General features: G+C 48.6%; 1 protein-coding gene across 1 annotated transcript in view; it reads left to right on the top strand.

Annotated features, from left to right (window-relative positions):
* Positions 1 to 16,912, top strand: part of LOC126272319 (cytochrome P450 6k1-like) — a 151,628-nt gene that overhangs the window by 52,868 nt on the left and 81,848 nt on the right. The window contains exon 2 of the mRNA XM_049975105.1: positions 3,900 to 4,149. Coding sequence (XP_049831062.1) covers positions 3,917 to 4,149 — 233 coding nt within the window. The 5' untranslated portion in view covers positions 3,900 to 3,916. The remainder of the gene's footprint in view (positions 1 to 3,899; positions 4,150 to 16,912) is intronic.

Genomic DNA, 16,912 nt, shown 5'->3' with positions numbered 1-16,912 from the left:
GAATTAACATCTGAGGTCATCATTTCCCTAGACTTAGAACTACTTAAACCTAAATAGCCTAAGAACATCACACACATCCATGCCCGAGGCAGAATTCGAACCCGAGACCACAGCAGCAGCGCGGTTCCGGACTGAAGCGCCTAGAACCGCTCGGTCATGACGGCCGGCACATAAAGAAAGCAACCGCTCCGTAGCTTACCATTGGATACCTCCAGTCCCGCCCCCTGTCGCCATCAGAAGCCAATGTTGTGGCTGCATGGTAGATAACATGTGGGGCGTCGAATGACGTAAACATCATTGGCCTTTTGCGACGTCGCAAAGGTCTCTGAAACCACGTAGTTTCACTTGTATGAATTTATTCGCTATACAGTGAAGCTCCTGTTTGATACGACAGTGGCAGCTTTGGTTTATCAGTAGCATAATTTTAAGTCTTTCTGCAATCATTGTTTTCAAAGATCGATCTCAATTTCAAAACACTTAGCTTCGCGAACTGAACTCGTGACATCGAGACGCACTATTGTATAGTTTTACTTATTATGTAGGCCCACTAGATTCAATTTTAATATTTTGCTGTGTAATATTGGAGGCTAAAATTTCGTAACTGGAAAGTGACACCTTGGCAGTCGGCTATGGCTGGCTATTCCGGCCACTACCTCCGGTAGATCGACTCTGCACTCAGTGCTCTGTTCCTTTTGAGCTTTCGAAAATTCACTTCGCCACTCTGTTAGAGTCCCAGGTCACGCCAGGAGCAAGCCAAGCTCGCAAACTCAGATGTTGAAGATGGACATCGGTTCGAAATGAAATTAAAGTTTAATTTTTAACATCCAAAATGTAAAGATAAATATCAGACTGGCGCGTCATGGTGAGATGCTTTCCACTTCTGCTTATGTACGTAAAGTATACAGAGTGAACATTAATAAAACTGACAAGGTGCAGGAGGAAGAAAGGTCCTATGAACATGTGTCCGGAAATGCGTCGTTGCCACGGTAGATAACACTGACGAATGATCGTTCTTCTCAACACGTGCCGTATGTTCCTTGTGTGTTGCAGGCTGTGTGACTCTTTTTTCCTTTATTTAGTTTCGATTCCCCCCGAAGGGAGCGGGCTGGCAGCAGCTTAGTATGCCGCTCTTCAGCCTACAGAATTTGCTTTAAAAAGATGAAGATAATAAATAATAAAAACAGGCGATGAAATCGGAGACATAAATGGTAACGTGGCGGAAAATCGTGGAACTTAAAACATAGAACAAAGAGATAATGATGCTAATAAAATACATATGAAGCAGACAGGGAAAATAATAGACAGACAATTAAAAAACACGGCGACAGTCTGGTTTCTGTTCGCAAGAGACATAAAACTCACACACAGCGACAGCATGATTTCTGTTCATAACACTTTGGAAAGACGAACAACACTGAACAGTATTTGTATTTGTATTTCTTTATTGGTCCTGTAAATCGTGTTTAGGTACATATTTTGCACAAACGATGTAGGACAAGTCATTCAACACTGCACTAAAAAGTTGGCAAATATGACATACCACAGCCGAGGACAGACAGGGGGAACCTGGACAGATGATGGGAAAGAAAAAGGGGGGAAGGAGAGGAACAACGAATGAGGGAGGGGGGCATGGAGCCGATGGAGGCATAAGAGGGGGGGGGGGGGCGGGTGCTGGGCAGACGCGACAGGGAGTGGGTAAAGGGAGAGGAGGGGAATACAAAAGGGGAGAAGGGAGGCAGGGAGAGGTTAGGTGGCGAGAAAACAGGATGGAAGGGGGGAAGAGGGAGCCCATGGAAAGGACAGAGGTAATGAGGCGGGGCTGAGGATCAGAGTTGATAGGAGGGATAAATAGAGGGAGTGAGAGCATCCTCCGATCATCTGGGAGGGGGAGTTGATGGAAGCCACCTTGGGAAAGGAGATGGAGGATAGGGGGGACACAACAGTGAAGGTGTGGCAGAGGGCGGGGATGGGAGAGGAGAGGAGCAACCAGGGGGTGAGGAGGATCAAGGCGGCGGGAGGTGTAGAGTATGCGGATGTGTTCGAGGACAGGAGCAGATGGGGGAAAGGAATGAGGTCATAGAGGATCCGCGTGGGGAATGGGAGGCGTATACGGAAGGCGAGGCGGAGTGCATGGCGTCCGAGGGTCTGGAGGGCTGTGTGACTGACACAGTGTGCTATAAGCAGCAGAACGGCTCGGTATTCGTATCAAGAACAAGAAGAGATGGTATTTTGTGTACGGCTAAACAGATGAAACCGGTCGAGGGCAGCACCAACCACATCATGCAATATTTCAGGCTTTTGTGTCATCATGGGTCCTTTCAGACAGACGAACGTGCAGGAAGATGGCGGAGTGTGCGTACACCAAGATTGGAGGATGGGGTTCTCCGGGATATTGAGACGAACCCGAGTACAAGCTTCACGCAAGTTGCCCGCCAACACATTGTAAGCCAAAGTACGATTATGTGTATCCTGAGCGCTAATATCCATGTCACCTGCAGCGAGTGCAAGGATTATCATTAGCGGATTTCCAACTATCGAAATGATTTTGTCGATGCTGTTTGCACCAGGCCTCCTCAATTCTGGGATATCTGTCACCAGTCCTCCTTACCGGCGAAGCAACTTATACCAGAACTGGTGGTGGTGGTGGTTGTTAGTGTTTAATGTCCCGTCGACAACGAGGCCATTAGAGATGGAGTGCAAGCTCAGGTTAGGGAAGGATTGGGAAGGAAATCAGCCGTGCCCTTTCAAAGGAACCATCCCGCCATTTGCCTGAAATGATTTAGGGAAATCACGGAAAACCTAAATCAGGATGGCTGGAGACGGGATTGAACCGTCGTCCTCCCGAATGTGAGTCCAAGGTGCTAACCACTGCACCACCTCGCTCGGTATACCAGAACTGGCATCATCAGTCTGCATAATCGTCATCTGTAGGCTACAGGCACGGCACGTGGTCAGAGGAACTTTCATTCGTCAGTGCCATCTACGTACACTGACTGGCCAGAGCATTATGACCATCTACCTGATAGTCAGTTTGTCCACCTTTGGCACGGATAACACTGGCGACACATCGTGTCATGGAAGAAATTAGGCCTTGGTAGGTCGCTGGAGAAAGTTGGCACCCCATCTGCACACACAGGTCAGCTAATTTCCATAAATTCCGGCGAGGGGGCGATGAGCTCTGACTTGACGTTGAATCACATCCCAGATGTATTCGATGGCGTTCAGATCTGACTAGCTGGGTGTCTAGCACGTCAACTTGGACTCGCCACTGTCTTCCTCGAACCACCCCATCACTCTCCTGACCTTGTGACATGACGCATTGTCTTGTTGACGTTGGGAAATGTATGGTCATGAAGGGGTGTACGTGGCCTGAAATCAATGTAAGATACTTCTTGGTCATCATAGTGTCTTGCACAATCTCCAATGGACCCGTGGATGCCCAAGTGAATGTCCCCACAGCATAATGGAGCCACCGCCTGCAGCATAGTTATGTTCCCCTGGAGGACGACGGATTCGTACCCTCCCATGGACATGATGAAGAAGGTATTGGGATTCATCAGACCATGAAATGCTCTGCCACTGTGCCAACGTCCAGTGCCAACGGTGACGTGAGCATTTCAGTGGTAGTCGCCGATGTCGTGGTGTTAACATTGTCACATGCATGGGTGGCAACGATACATTCCTGGATACACATTCATAGGACTTTTTTTCCTCCATTTCCAGTCAGGAAGTCGTCCGTGCAGTTTTTCTGTTTACGTCAGCCTATATATTTTTGCAGTTTTATCAGATCCTGAAGTTCCTCCTTATCTATTCCTCAGAGCAACAATGTTACTAGGATTTTACACTGAGCTCCTTAGTGCTATTTACAAATGTTTTGTGTGTGTTGGCTGGTGCCACAGACCAGAAGGCGGCCGCGATGCTGGGCGTGACGTTGGTGCTGGCGTGCTGCGCTCTGGTGGCGCTGCTGCTGCTGTACGGCTGGCGCCAGTCGTACTGGCGCGACCGCGGAGTGGCGTGCCCGCCGGGCTGGCCGCTGCTGGGCCACGTGGCCAACCTGCTGCTGCTGCGCCGCTCGCCGGGACAGTTCCTGCGCGACCTATACTGCGCCGCGCCCGGCGAGCCCCTCGTCGGTTTCTACATCTTCGGCAGGTGAGTCGCCGGCAGGCTTAGAGTTCTGCGGAACGCTGAACATTCTGTGTGGCGGCGTGATATCGGGACGCCTGAATGTCGAGCCTGTGCTCTGTCGATTGAATTATCCGGACCAACTGAAAGCTTCATCTTGTCACTGATTCCTCTCCACACGTTTCAGGTTCTGTATGGCTGAGCCAAAATCAGACTCAGCATCAACTTGTAAATACGAGGGGCGTTCAATAAGTAAAGCAACACATTTTTTCACGGGCCTATTCACCTGAAAAAACTTGGAAATTGTTGTGGAACATTGTGCAATATTCCCGCTTCAGCCCATATAATTTACGAAGTTCCGATAGGTGGCAGCACTATACATAGCTTTCAAAGTGAAGTCTATAACGGAGCTGTCACAGCGTTTCGTTTGGAGGAAAACCAGAGCATCGCAGATATTCATAGCCGCTTGCGGACTTCTCGCAATGAACGAAAGCACGATGAGTCGTTGGACGTGCAGCAAAGTTTCGCAAGCCTGTCCAATCTCCCACGTGCCGGCCGGTCGAACTCGGCTGTGATTCCTGCAGTTTTCGTCGGCACAAAAATGCAAGGCCTCACGCAAGTATGCACACCCGAGAGAAGCTCATAAAGTTTCATTGGACTGTCCTCCCTCATCCTCCCTACATGCCGTATCTCGCACCTTCAGACTTCCATCGCTTTAGCCCAATCAAGGACACGCTCTGCAGGAAGCAGTATGTGAATGTAGGGGAGGTTACCGATGCAGCAAAGCCGCGCGGGATTAGCCGAGCGGTCTAAGCTCTGCAGTATGGACTGTGCGGCTGATCCCGGCGGAGGTTCGAGTCCTCCCTCGGGCATGGGTGTGTGTGTTCGTTCTTAGGATAATTTAGGTTAAGTAGTGTGTAAGCTTAGCGACTGATGACCTTAGCAGTTAAGTCCCATAAGATTTCACACACATTTGAACATTTTGATGCAGCAAGACGTTAGCTCCGACGTCGACGAGTAGAGAGGTACCATGTGGTATGCAGGCCTTCCAAGTAACGTAGCCTAAGGTCGATGCATTGAAGAGATTATGGCGTAAAACAGGGTTTCGCAGCCAAAATGGTGGGGAATAATATACTGTACTGGAATTCTGAATAAAACCAACCTGCTTTCAGAAAAAATTCGTGTCGTTACTTATTGAAACCCGTTCGTAAATACTCGGCAGGTGCCATTCAACTTGTGGAGACGGTACTTCCTTCTCTTCTTCAGTCCATAGACAGTGGCCAAGCTTTTAGCTATTGATTTGAGGCAAACAGAGCACTGTCAGGAGACTTTTAATTGAGTTCTTTACGGCATTCCATTAACAGACACGGCATACAGTGTGCTGGCAGTAAAGTGTAACTTACAGCTTCACTACGAGGACACCATATTGCCAGTCGAATGCATGAGGGCGGTGGGCAGAGTTCGTGCCTTTGTGGGACCTGATGTCCAGCGTTAGAATCAGTGGCACCCACTGGACGTTTTCATTTGTCCCCATGACCAAAGACATTCAGTATGCAGATGCGGTACATGCCGTGAACCGCACACATGCATACAGTTGCACCCTCTCGGAAGACTTCCAAGTTGCTCACACCAGGGCTAGCATGGACGTGTCACTCACAAAGGCCAGAAGCAGAGTGGCCTATGCTGTCAGTATCTTCCTCCTAGCAGTCTGAAAAAAAATTGCTGTGGGTTTGGCCATTCAGCTGATTGACCAGCTCAGATCCTTCGTCTCGCCAATCGATGTACTTAACAGCTTTAGTACCTGTTCAATAAAGCCTTGCCGGCCGCGGTGGTCTTGCGGTTCTAAGCGCGCAGTACGGAACCGTGCGACTGCTACGGTCGCAGGTTCGAATCCTGCCTCGGGCATGGATGTGTGTGATGTCCTTAGGTTAGTTAGGTTTAAGTAGTTCTAAGTTCTATGGGACTAATGACCACAGCAGTTGAGTCCCATAGTGCTCAGAGCCATTAGAACCATTAGAATAAAGCCTTCTTTTCCCATCCTAAAAGACACAAACACACGAAGTTCCTCTATGAAAGCATCTCTAAGTTATTTAGAGTTAGCAATATCTGCTGCCTTTATTATGTACGCTACTGGCCATTGGCTGGCTCTGAGCAAATGGTTCAAATGGCTCTGAGCACTATGGGACTTGACATCTATGGTCATCAGTCCCCTAGAACTTAGAACTACTTAAACCCAACTAACCTAAGGACAACACACAACACCCAGCTATCACGAGGCAGAGAAAATCCCTGACCCCGCCAGGAATCGAACACGGGAACCCGGGAGCGGGAAGCGAGAACGCTACCGCACGACCATGAGCTGCGGACTACTGGCCATTAAAATTGCTACACCAAGAAGAAATGCAGATGACAAACGGGTATTCATTGGAAAAATATATTATACTAGAACTGACATGTGATTACATTTTCACGCAATTTGGATGCATAGATCGTGAGAAATCAGTACCCAGAGCAACCACCTCTGGCCGTAATAACGGCCTTGATACGCCTGGGCATTGAGTCAAAACAGATCTTGGATGGCGTTTACAGGTACAGGTGTCCAAGCAGTTTCAACATTATGCCACAGTTCATCAAGAGTAGTGACTGGCGTATTGTGACGAGCCAGTTGCTCAGCCACCATTGACCAGACGTTTTCAATTGGTGAAAGATCTGGAGAATGTGCTGGCCAGGGCAGCAGTCGAACATTTTCTGTATCTAGAAAGGACCGTACAGGACCTGCAACATGCGGTCGTGCATTATCCTGCTGAAACGTAGGGTTTAGCGGGCATCGCACGAAGGATAGAGGCACGAGTCGTAACACATCTAAAATGTAACATCCACTGTTCAAAGTACCGTCAATGCGAACAAGAGGTGGCCGAGACGTGTAACCAATGGCACCCTATACCATCACGCCGGGTGATACGCCAATGTGGCGATGACGAATACACGCTTCCAATGAGTGTTCACCGCGATGTCGCCAAACACGGATACGGCCATCATGATGCTGTAAACAGAACCTGTATTCATCCGAAAAAATGACGTTTTGCCATTCGTGCACTCAGGTTCATCGTTGAGTACACCATCGCGGGCACTCCTGTCTGTGATGCAGCGTCAAGGGTAACTGTAGCCATGGTCTCCGAGCTGGTAGTCCATGCTGCTGCAAAAGTCGTCGAACTGTTCGTGCAGATGATTGTTGTCTTGCAAACCTCCCCATCTGTTGACTCAAGGATCGAGACGTGGCTGCACGATCCGTTACAGCCATGTGCATAAGATACCTGTGATCTCGACTGCTTGTGATACGAGGAGGTTGGGATCCAGCACGGCGTTTGGTATTACCCTCCTGAACCCACCGATTCCATATTCTACTAAGAGTCATTGGATCTCGACTAACGCGAGCAACAATGTCGCGATACGATAAACAGCAACCGCGATAGGCTACAATCCGACGTTTATCAAAGTCGGAAACGTGATGGTACGCATTTGTCCTCCTTACACGAGGCATCACAACAACGTTTCACCAGGCAACGCCGGTCAATTGCTGTTCGCGTATGAGAAATCGGTTGGAAACTTTCCTCATGTCAGCACGTTGTAGGTATCGCCACCGGGCCAACCATGTGTGAATGCTCTGAAAAGCTAATCATTTGCATATCACAGCATCTTCTTCCTGTCGAATAAATTTCGCAACTGTATCATGTCAGCATCGTGGTGTAGCAATTTTAATGGCCAGTAGTGTAATTATGAGTGGAAGGTAAGAGTTCAGATTCCAAGAGCTGCACTGCACAAATCTTCAATGTACCAGAAAGACACTCTTCCTTATTCTCATATAAGTACGAGGAGAACCCAATAAGTAGTGCAACACATTTCGTTTTTGAAAACAAATGAGTTTTCTTAAGGATTCATACACATCGGTTCATTCCCCACTCTTGTGGGTAAGAAAACCCTATTTTTCAATGTAATCTCCGTTCAATGCGACGGTCTTACGTCATTTTACTGGTAGGGCCTGTATGCCCGCATGGTACCGTTGTACTGGTCGACGTCCAAGCCAATGTCCTGCTGCATCAGTGATCTCCACATCATTCCATACTGCTTCTTGCGCAGTACATCCCTCATTGGACCAAACTGATGGATGACTAAAGTTGCAAGATCTGGGCTGTAGAGTGGATGACGAAGAAGTTTTGAGCCTCTTTTGTTTGCGCAGACTTTTGTGAGACCTTACGTTGTCATCGAGAAGGAAAAGTTTGTTAGCATTTTTGTGACGGAGTTGTAACACTGCAGGAATCACATCCGCGTGCGGACGTCCAGCATGTGAGACATTGGTCAAGTTTTTTCAAGCAACGACTCACCATGCTTTTGTTCACTGCCAGGTCTTCGTAGACATTCTGTAATCGCCTATGAATGTCTACGATGCCCTGTTTTAACACCAACAGAAACTCAATGACAAGTCTCTGCTTGGAACGCAACTCTGTTACAGGCGCCATTTTGAAGGCTATATGCACTATGTGATCATACGTATCCGGACACCCCCAAAAGTATACGTTTTTCAAAGAAATGGTTCAAATGGCTCTGAGCACTATGGGACTCAACATCTTCGATCATAAGTCCCCTAGAACGTATAACTACTTAAACCTAACTAACCTACGGACATCACACACACCCATGCCCGAGGCAGGATTCGAACCTACGACCATAGCAGCCCCGCGGTTCCGGACTGCAGCGCCAGAACCGCACGTATGCCACCGCGGCCGGCATACGTTTTTCATATTAGGTGCATTGTGCTGCCAGCTACTGCCAGGTACTTCACATCAGCGACCTCAAGAGTCATTAGACATCGTGAGAGAGCGCAATAGGGCGCTCTGCGGAACTCACGCACTTTGAACGTGGTCAGGTGATTGGGTGTCACTTGTGTCGTACGTCTGTACGCGAGATTTCCACACTCCTAAACATGCCTAGCTCCACTGTTTCCTATGTGATAGTGAAGTGGATGCGTGAAGGGACACATGCAGCACGAAAGCATACAGGTCGACCTCGTTTGTTGACTGACAGAGACCGCCGACAGTTGAAGAGGGTCGTAATGTGTAATGGGCAAACATCTATCCAGACCGTCACACAGGAATTCCATACTGCATCAAGATCCACTGCAAGTGCTATGACAGTTAGACGGAAGGTGAGAAAACTGGGATTTCATAGTCGAGTGGCTGCTCATAAGCCACATATCACTCCAGTAAATGTCAAACGACGCCTCGCTTGTTGTAAGAGGCGGAAACATTGGACGATTGAACAGCGAAAAAACGTTGTGTGGAGTGACGAATAATGGTACACAATGTGGTGATCTGCTGGCAGGGTGTAGGTGTGGCGAATGCTCCGTGAATGTCATCTGCCAGCGTGTGCCAACAGTAAAATTCGGAGGCGGTGGTGTTATGGTGTGGTTTGCACCCCTTGTTGTTTTGCGTGACACTATCGCAGCGCAGCTCTACATTGATGTTTTAAGCATCTTCTTGCTTCCCACTGTATTCGGGGATGGCGACTGCATCTTTCAATACGATCGAGCACCTGTTCATAATGCACGACCTGTGGCAGAGTGGTCACACGACAATAACATCCCTGCAATGGACTGGCCTGCACAGGGACCTGACCTGAATCCTAAAGAACACCTTTGGGATGTTTTGGAACGTCGACATCGTGCCAGGCCTCACCGATTGACATCGATACCTCTGCTCAGTGCAGCACTCCGTGAAGAATGGGCTGCATTCGCCAAGAAAGGTTCCAGCATCTGATTCAGTGTATGCCTGCAAGAGTGGAAGCTGCCATCAAGGCTAAAGGTGGCCCAAAACCATATTGAATTCCAGCATTACGGATGGAGGGTGCCACGAACCTGTAAGTCATTTATATCCAAGTGTCCAGATACTTTTGATCACATAGTTCATAGCGATACCATCCATCGGAACTTAATGAAACTAACCGGGCTGAAGCAGGAATATTCCACGATGCCCCAAAACAATTTCCACACTTTTTCAGTCAAAACTGGCAGAGGGAAAGATTGTGTTGCATTACTTGTTGAACGCCCCTCGTGCAATGGAGGCAGTAGACTCGTCTAACGCGGTTCCTCTAGAATTGATTCTGTAAACTTTCCAGTTAGAGTTTTGTGAAAAGAGTGCCTTTTTCTACTAGATACTCTCATATAATATTCCTCGTACCGTAGGAACCAGGCTGTTTTAACTTGATCAGCATGTGCCCGAAGCACATTCATCGTGTTCTGTGGTGACCCCACGTATTTGACCACTAATTTCAGTTGTTGGACCCTTTCACATCGTTTCATATTGCAACATTTAGATATGTAGTTGGTGTGCAAGAGGGAACCGGTATTTCATAAAAGCTGAAATACGTTAATGAAAGCTATTAGTCATACTTAGAGCTATTCCACACCAACATCTTACGGGAAGTCCCCTTGGGAGCGAATACACCAATTCCTGCCCCTTTAGAAATGCATCGAGAAATTCTTTCTTTGTTAGGGTGGTTAGTACCCACTGCAATTTCACTTGGATCTTATCCACTGTATCAAATATTTGCCGCTTCAATATGATTTTCATTTTGGGAAAGACGAGAAGTCACTCGAAGCTAAGATTCGTGATTATGTGGTTACGATGGTTGGGAAGGGCTGTAATATTAATGTAATCAAAGGTTCCTGAGTAATTAAGGTGATGTCCCAGCACGGCAGGGACCACCGACGTACTATCGATATTAACACGTCCAGGCGATAGTAGCGCCACCTGGCGCGGAATGACTGCTAATGAGAGACAGGCACGGTGCACGTAGTATTCGTGAGCGCGTTGTCCGTGTGCATAATGGGGAAGGCGCGTGATCTATCTCAGTTTGACCGAGGGCGGATTGTGATGGCCTGGAGGCTCGGCACGAGCATTTCGGAACCTGCACGACTTGTCAGGTGTTCGAAGAACTTTGTGGTAAATGTCTCCAACACGTGACGACACCAAGGTGAAACTACGTCCAGGTGTCAGGGGGTTGGGTGGCCACCCCTCAATACAGATGTCGGTCGTCATAGGCTGGACAGACTGGTAAAGCAGGACAGGCAGCGAACTGTGGCAGTACTAAAATCAGACTTTAATGCAGGGCAGAGTACAAGTGTGTCTTACTACACAGTGCACCAGACACTCCTAAAGATAGGTCTCCGGAGCCAATGACCCGTGCATGTGTCAATATTAACACCCCGATACCGGCAACTACGATTGAAATGGACATGTGACCATCAACACTGGACATTGGAGCAGCGACAGAACATTGCATGGCCTGATAAATCCTGACACCTTCTTCATCATGCCAATGGGAGGGCGTGAATCCGTAGTCCTGCAGGGGAATAACTCCTTGACACCTGTACTGTAGAATGGAGAAAAGGTGGTGACGGTTCCATTATGCTGTCAGGAACATTCATGTGGACATCCATGGGTCCAGCGGACCACGTGCAAGGCATCATGGCGGCCAAGGATTATGACACATTGGTTACAGACCGCGCACACCACTTCATGACGATTATGTTTCCCAATGGCAGTGACAGTTTTCAACATATTCCGGAATTTGGAACACGAACAGCTGCTAGCATGAGTTTCTTAGAAGTAGATACTTTAGGGGTTACAAAGCAACTCAAATCGCTTGATACGGGCAAGTCTTCAGGTCCAGATTGTATACCGACAAGGTTCCTTTCAGATTACGCTGATACAGTAGCTCCTTACTTAGCAATCATATACAATCGGTCGCTCACCGATAGATCTGTACCTACAGATTGGAAAATTGCGCAGGTCGCACCAGTGTTTAAGAATGGTAGTAGGAGTAATACATCGAACTACAGACCTATATCATTGACGTCGGTTTGCAGTGGTGTTCTGGAGCATATACTATATTCAAACATTATGAATCACCTCGAGGGGAATGATCTATTGATACGTAATCAGCATGGTTTCAGAAAACATCTTTCTTGTGCAACGCAGCTAGCTCTTTATTTGCACGAAGTAATGGCCGCTATCGACAGAGGATCTCAAGTCGATTCCGTATTTCTAGATTTCCGGAAAGCTTTTGACACTGTTCCTCACAAGTGACTTCTAATCAAGCTGCGGGCCTATGGGGTATCGTCTCAGCTGTGCGACTGGATTCGTGATTTCCTGTCAGGAAGGTCGCAGTTCGTAGTAATAGACGGCAAATCATCGAGTGAAACTGAAGTGATATCAGGTGTTCCCCAGGGAACCGTCCTGGGACCTCTGCTGTTCCTGATCTGTTTAAATGACCTGGGTGACAATCTGAGCAGTTCTCTTAGGTTGTTCGCAGATGATGCTGTAATTTACAGTCTAGTAAAGTCATCCGAAGACCAATATCAGTTGCAAAGCGATTTAGAAAAGATTGCTGTGTGGTGTGGCAGGTGGCAGTTGACGCTAAATAACGAAAAGTGTGAGGTGATACACATGAGTCCCAAGAGAAATCCATTGGAATTCGATTACTCGATAAATAGTACAATTCTCAAGGCTGTCAATTCAATTAAGTACATGGGTGTTCAAATTACGAACAGCTTCAGTTGGAAAGACCACATAGATAATATTGTGGGGAAGGCGAGCCAAAGGTTGCGTTTCATTGGCAGGACACTTAGAAGATGCAACAAGTCCACTAAAGAGACAGCTTACACTAGACTCGTTCGTCCTCTGTTAGAATATTGCTGTGCGGGGTGGGATCCTTACCAGGTGGGATTGACGGAGGACATCGAAAGGGTGCAAAAAAGGGCAGCTCGTTTTGTATTATCACGTAATAGGGGAGAGAGTGTGGCAGATATGATACGCGAGTTGGGATGGAAGTCATTAAAGCAAAGACGTTTTTCGTCGCGGCGAGATCTACACTCCTGGAAATTGAAATAAAAACACCGTGAATTCATTGTCCCAGGAAGGGGAAACTTTATTGACACATTCCTGGGGTCAGATACATCACATGATCACACTGACAGAACCACAGGCACACAGACACAGGCAACAGAGCATGCACAATGTCGGCACTAGTACAGTGTATATCCACCTTTCGCAGCAATGCACGCTGCTATTCTCCCATGGAGACGATCGTAGAGATGCTGGATGTAGTCCTGTGGAGCGGCTTGCCATGCCATTTCCATCTGGCGCCTCAGTTGGACCAGCGTTCGTGCTGGACGTGCAGACCGCATGAGACGACGCTTCATCCAGTCCCAGATATGCTCAATGGGGGACAGATCCGGAGATCTTGCTGGCCAGGGTAGTTGACTTACACCTTCTAGAGCACGTTGGGTGGCACGGGATACATGCGGACGTGCATTGTCCTGTTGGAACAGCAAGTTCCCTTGCCGGTCTAGGAATGGTAGAACGATGGGTTCGATGACGGTTTGGATGTACCGTGCACTATTCAGTGTCCCCTCGACGATCACCAGAGGTGTACGGCCAGTGTAGGAGATCGCTCCCCACACCATGATGCCGGGTGTTGGCCCTGTGTGCCTCGGTCGTATGCAGTCCTGATTGTGGCGCTCACCTGCACGGCGCCAAACACGCATACGACCATCATTGGCACCAAGGCAGAAGCGACTCTCATCGCTGAAGACGACACGTCTCCATTCGTCCCTCCATTCACGCCTGTCGCGACACCACTGGAGGCGGGCTGCACGATGTTGGGGCGTGAGCGGAAGACGGCCTAACGGTGTGCGGGACCGTAGCCCAGCTTCATGGAGACGGTTGCGAATGGTCCTCGGCGACACCCCAGGAGCAACAGTGTCCCTAATTTGCTGGGAAGTGGCGGTGCGGTCCCCTACGGCACTGCGTAGGATCCTACGGTCTTGGCGTGCATCCGTGCGTCGCTGCGGTCCGGTCCCAGGTCGACGGGCACGTGCACCTTCCGCCGACCACTGGCGACAACATCGATGTACTGTGGAGACCTCACGCCCCACGTGTTGAGCAATTCGGCGGTACGTCCACCCGGCCTCCCGCATGCCCACTATACGCCCTCGCTCAAAGTCCGTTAACTGTACATACGGTTCACGTCCACGCTGTCGCGGCATGCTACCAGTGTTAAAGACTGCGATGGAGCTCCGTATGCCACGGCAAACTGGCTGACACTGACGGCGGCGGTGCACAAATGCTGCGCAGCTAGCGCCATTCGACGGTCAACACCGCGGTTCCTGGTGTGTCCGCTGTGCCGTGCGTGTGATCATTGCTTGTACAGCCCTCTCGTAGTGTCCGGAGCAAGTATGGTGGGTCTGACACACCGGTGTCAATGTGTTCTTTTTTCCATTTCCAGGAGTGTATTTACGAAATTTCAGACACCAACTTTCTCTTCCGAATGCGAAAATATTTTGTTGAGCCCAACATACATAGGTAGGAATGATCATCAAAATAAAATAAGAGAAATCAGAGCTCGAACAGAAAGGTTTAGGTGTTCGTTTTTCCCGCGCGCTGCTCGGGAGTGGAATGGTAGAGAGATAGTATGATTGTGGTTCGATGAACCCTCTGCCAATCACTTAAATGTGAATTGCAGAGTCATCATGTAGATGTAGAAAGTGTGCTGGTGTGTTTTGGGGAACACAGGGGCGAGTTCCGGTTGACTTGCTTGCCCCCCAACTCGCCAGAGCTGACTCCTATTGAACACATCTGGGATGTGATTGAATGTGGCGTCATAGCACTTCGCCCCCCTCCCCGGAATTTACGAGAATTAGATGACTTGAATGTGTGCAGATGTGGTGCCAACTTCCTCCAGCGACCTACCGAGGCCGCACTGCTTCCGTGTCACGACGCGTCGCCGCTGTTATGCGTGCCGAACATGGACATACTGGCTATTAGGTAGATGGTCCTAACGTTCTGGCTCATCAGTCTATCTAACTCATTTTTAATATATTCATAGTTACTCAATAACAAAACAAGTTTGCAAACAACTGATTCATCAGCAAGCAGTCAGAGTAGATGTGTTGTTCGCTTTGTTATGAACTAGTACATTGTATACCCGCAAAGGTAAATTTGGAACCCTATATTTTCAGTACTGACGAACCATCTTCCACTTACAAAGTACTCGTTACTCGTTCCTTTCGTTACCGATCGTCTGACTCGATGTTACTTTTCGGCAGTGAGCTCGGAGTTGCTTCTTGACGGTAGTACAGCGCAATCAGAAAAGGAGGTCAAATGCAGGTGTTTTCAATTTCGAAACATTGTTCATTACTGATGAATTAACAACCAATACGTAGTAGATTTGTGAGTCGGCAGATCCTAATGTCATGTATTGATGGGTTGTACATTGTTAAGCTTAAGGCTGTTGGAAGTCAAGGAGGGCATTCTAAGATTGGGAATCACAGACCGCAGACAAAGTGTTAGCGTTTAGGTTACAGGAGGTAAACAGTACCGCTAGAGCCCTGCATACACTCTGGGCAGTTGTTCCATGGGAGAGGTTTCACTTCAGAGATTAACTGACAACGCCATCAAAAAAATGATTCAAATGGCTCTGAGCACTATGGGACTCAACTGCTGTGGTCATTAGTCCCCTAGAACTTAGAACTACTTAAATCTAACCAACCTAAGGACATCACACACATCCATGCCCGAGGCAGGATTCGAACCTGCGACCGTAGCAGTCGCACGGTTCTGGACTGCGCGCCTAGAATCGCGAGACCACCGCGGCCGGCTCGCCATCAATCGCCCAGACGCCAGACAAAGTAGTCACAGACAGGCATGTCTTAGCATAGGCCGCAAGCTTGATATTTGTTTCTGGGAGTAGCGACGTCAGTGCGTTTACGCAGTGCGTTTAGAGTCAGATAGCAAATGGATAAAACTGCTAGAATAGCTGTCCCTATTCACCGGAGACCTCATGGTGGGTCCAAATGACGTAGCACTTGCTGTTAGACGTAATAGGAATGGCAGTGACGTTTAGCTTTCAGCTGAAAGCTGTTGCTATCAAACTTAGAGTTTGTTTATGTAAAGGTCAGAAACATCCACACTTACAGAGTTGGAGGAGGGAAAGGACCTCAGCGTGGTTGACAGTGGCATTAGGGGCTGTGCTGCACCACAGACTGGCCGATGTCTGTGAAGTACCAGTGGACTGGCAGGTCTACTATAGGAAGCGAGAAGTAGTGCGCCGCCACAATTCTGTCAAAACCCAGGTTTTTTGCACTGACGGGAGTTCTCAGTCAGACTGTTGGGATGATAGTTCCGTGTCACTCGTCGCCAGCCTCTGCTTAGCAGCAGCAAGTCTCTTGCACTCACTTGCGCTGCTGCTCTCACAGTGCATGTTATCAAAGGTATCTGGACACATACCTGAAAGTGACTTACAAGTTCGTGGCGCCCTCCATCCGCAGTGCTGGAATTCAATGTGGTGTGGGCCTATCCTTAGCCCTAGATGACAGCTTCCGCTCTCGCACGCATATGTTCAATCAGGTGCTGGAAGCTTTCTTGAGGAATGGCAGACCATTCTTCACGGAGTGCTGCACTGAGGAGAGGTATCGATGTCGGTTGGTGATTCCTGACACGAAATCGGCGTTCCAAAACATTCCATATGTGTTCTTTAGGATTCAGGTCAGGTCTCTGTGCGGGCCAGTCCATTTCAGAGATGTTATTGTCATGTAACGACAACACCACCGCCTCCGAATTTTACTGTTGGCACTACTCTCGCTGGCAGACGACGTTCACCGGGCGTTCACCATACACACACCCAGTCATCGGATCGCCATATTGTATACCGTGGTTCGTCACTCAAAACAACG

Source organism: Schistocerca gregaria, chromosome 1 (assembly GCF_023897955.1).
Source record: "Schistocerca gregaria isolate iqSchGreg1 chromosome 1, iqSchGreg1.2, whole genome shotgun sequence".
Classification (NCBI taxonomy): Eukaryota; Metazoa; Arthropoda; class Insecta; order Orthoptera; family Acrididae; genus Schistocerca; species Schistocerca gregaria.
The sequence above is the reverse complement of the archived record's forward strand: the minus strand, read 5'-3'. Positions and strand labels throughout refer to the sequence as shown.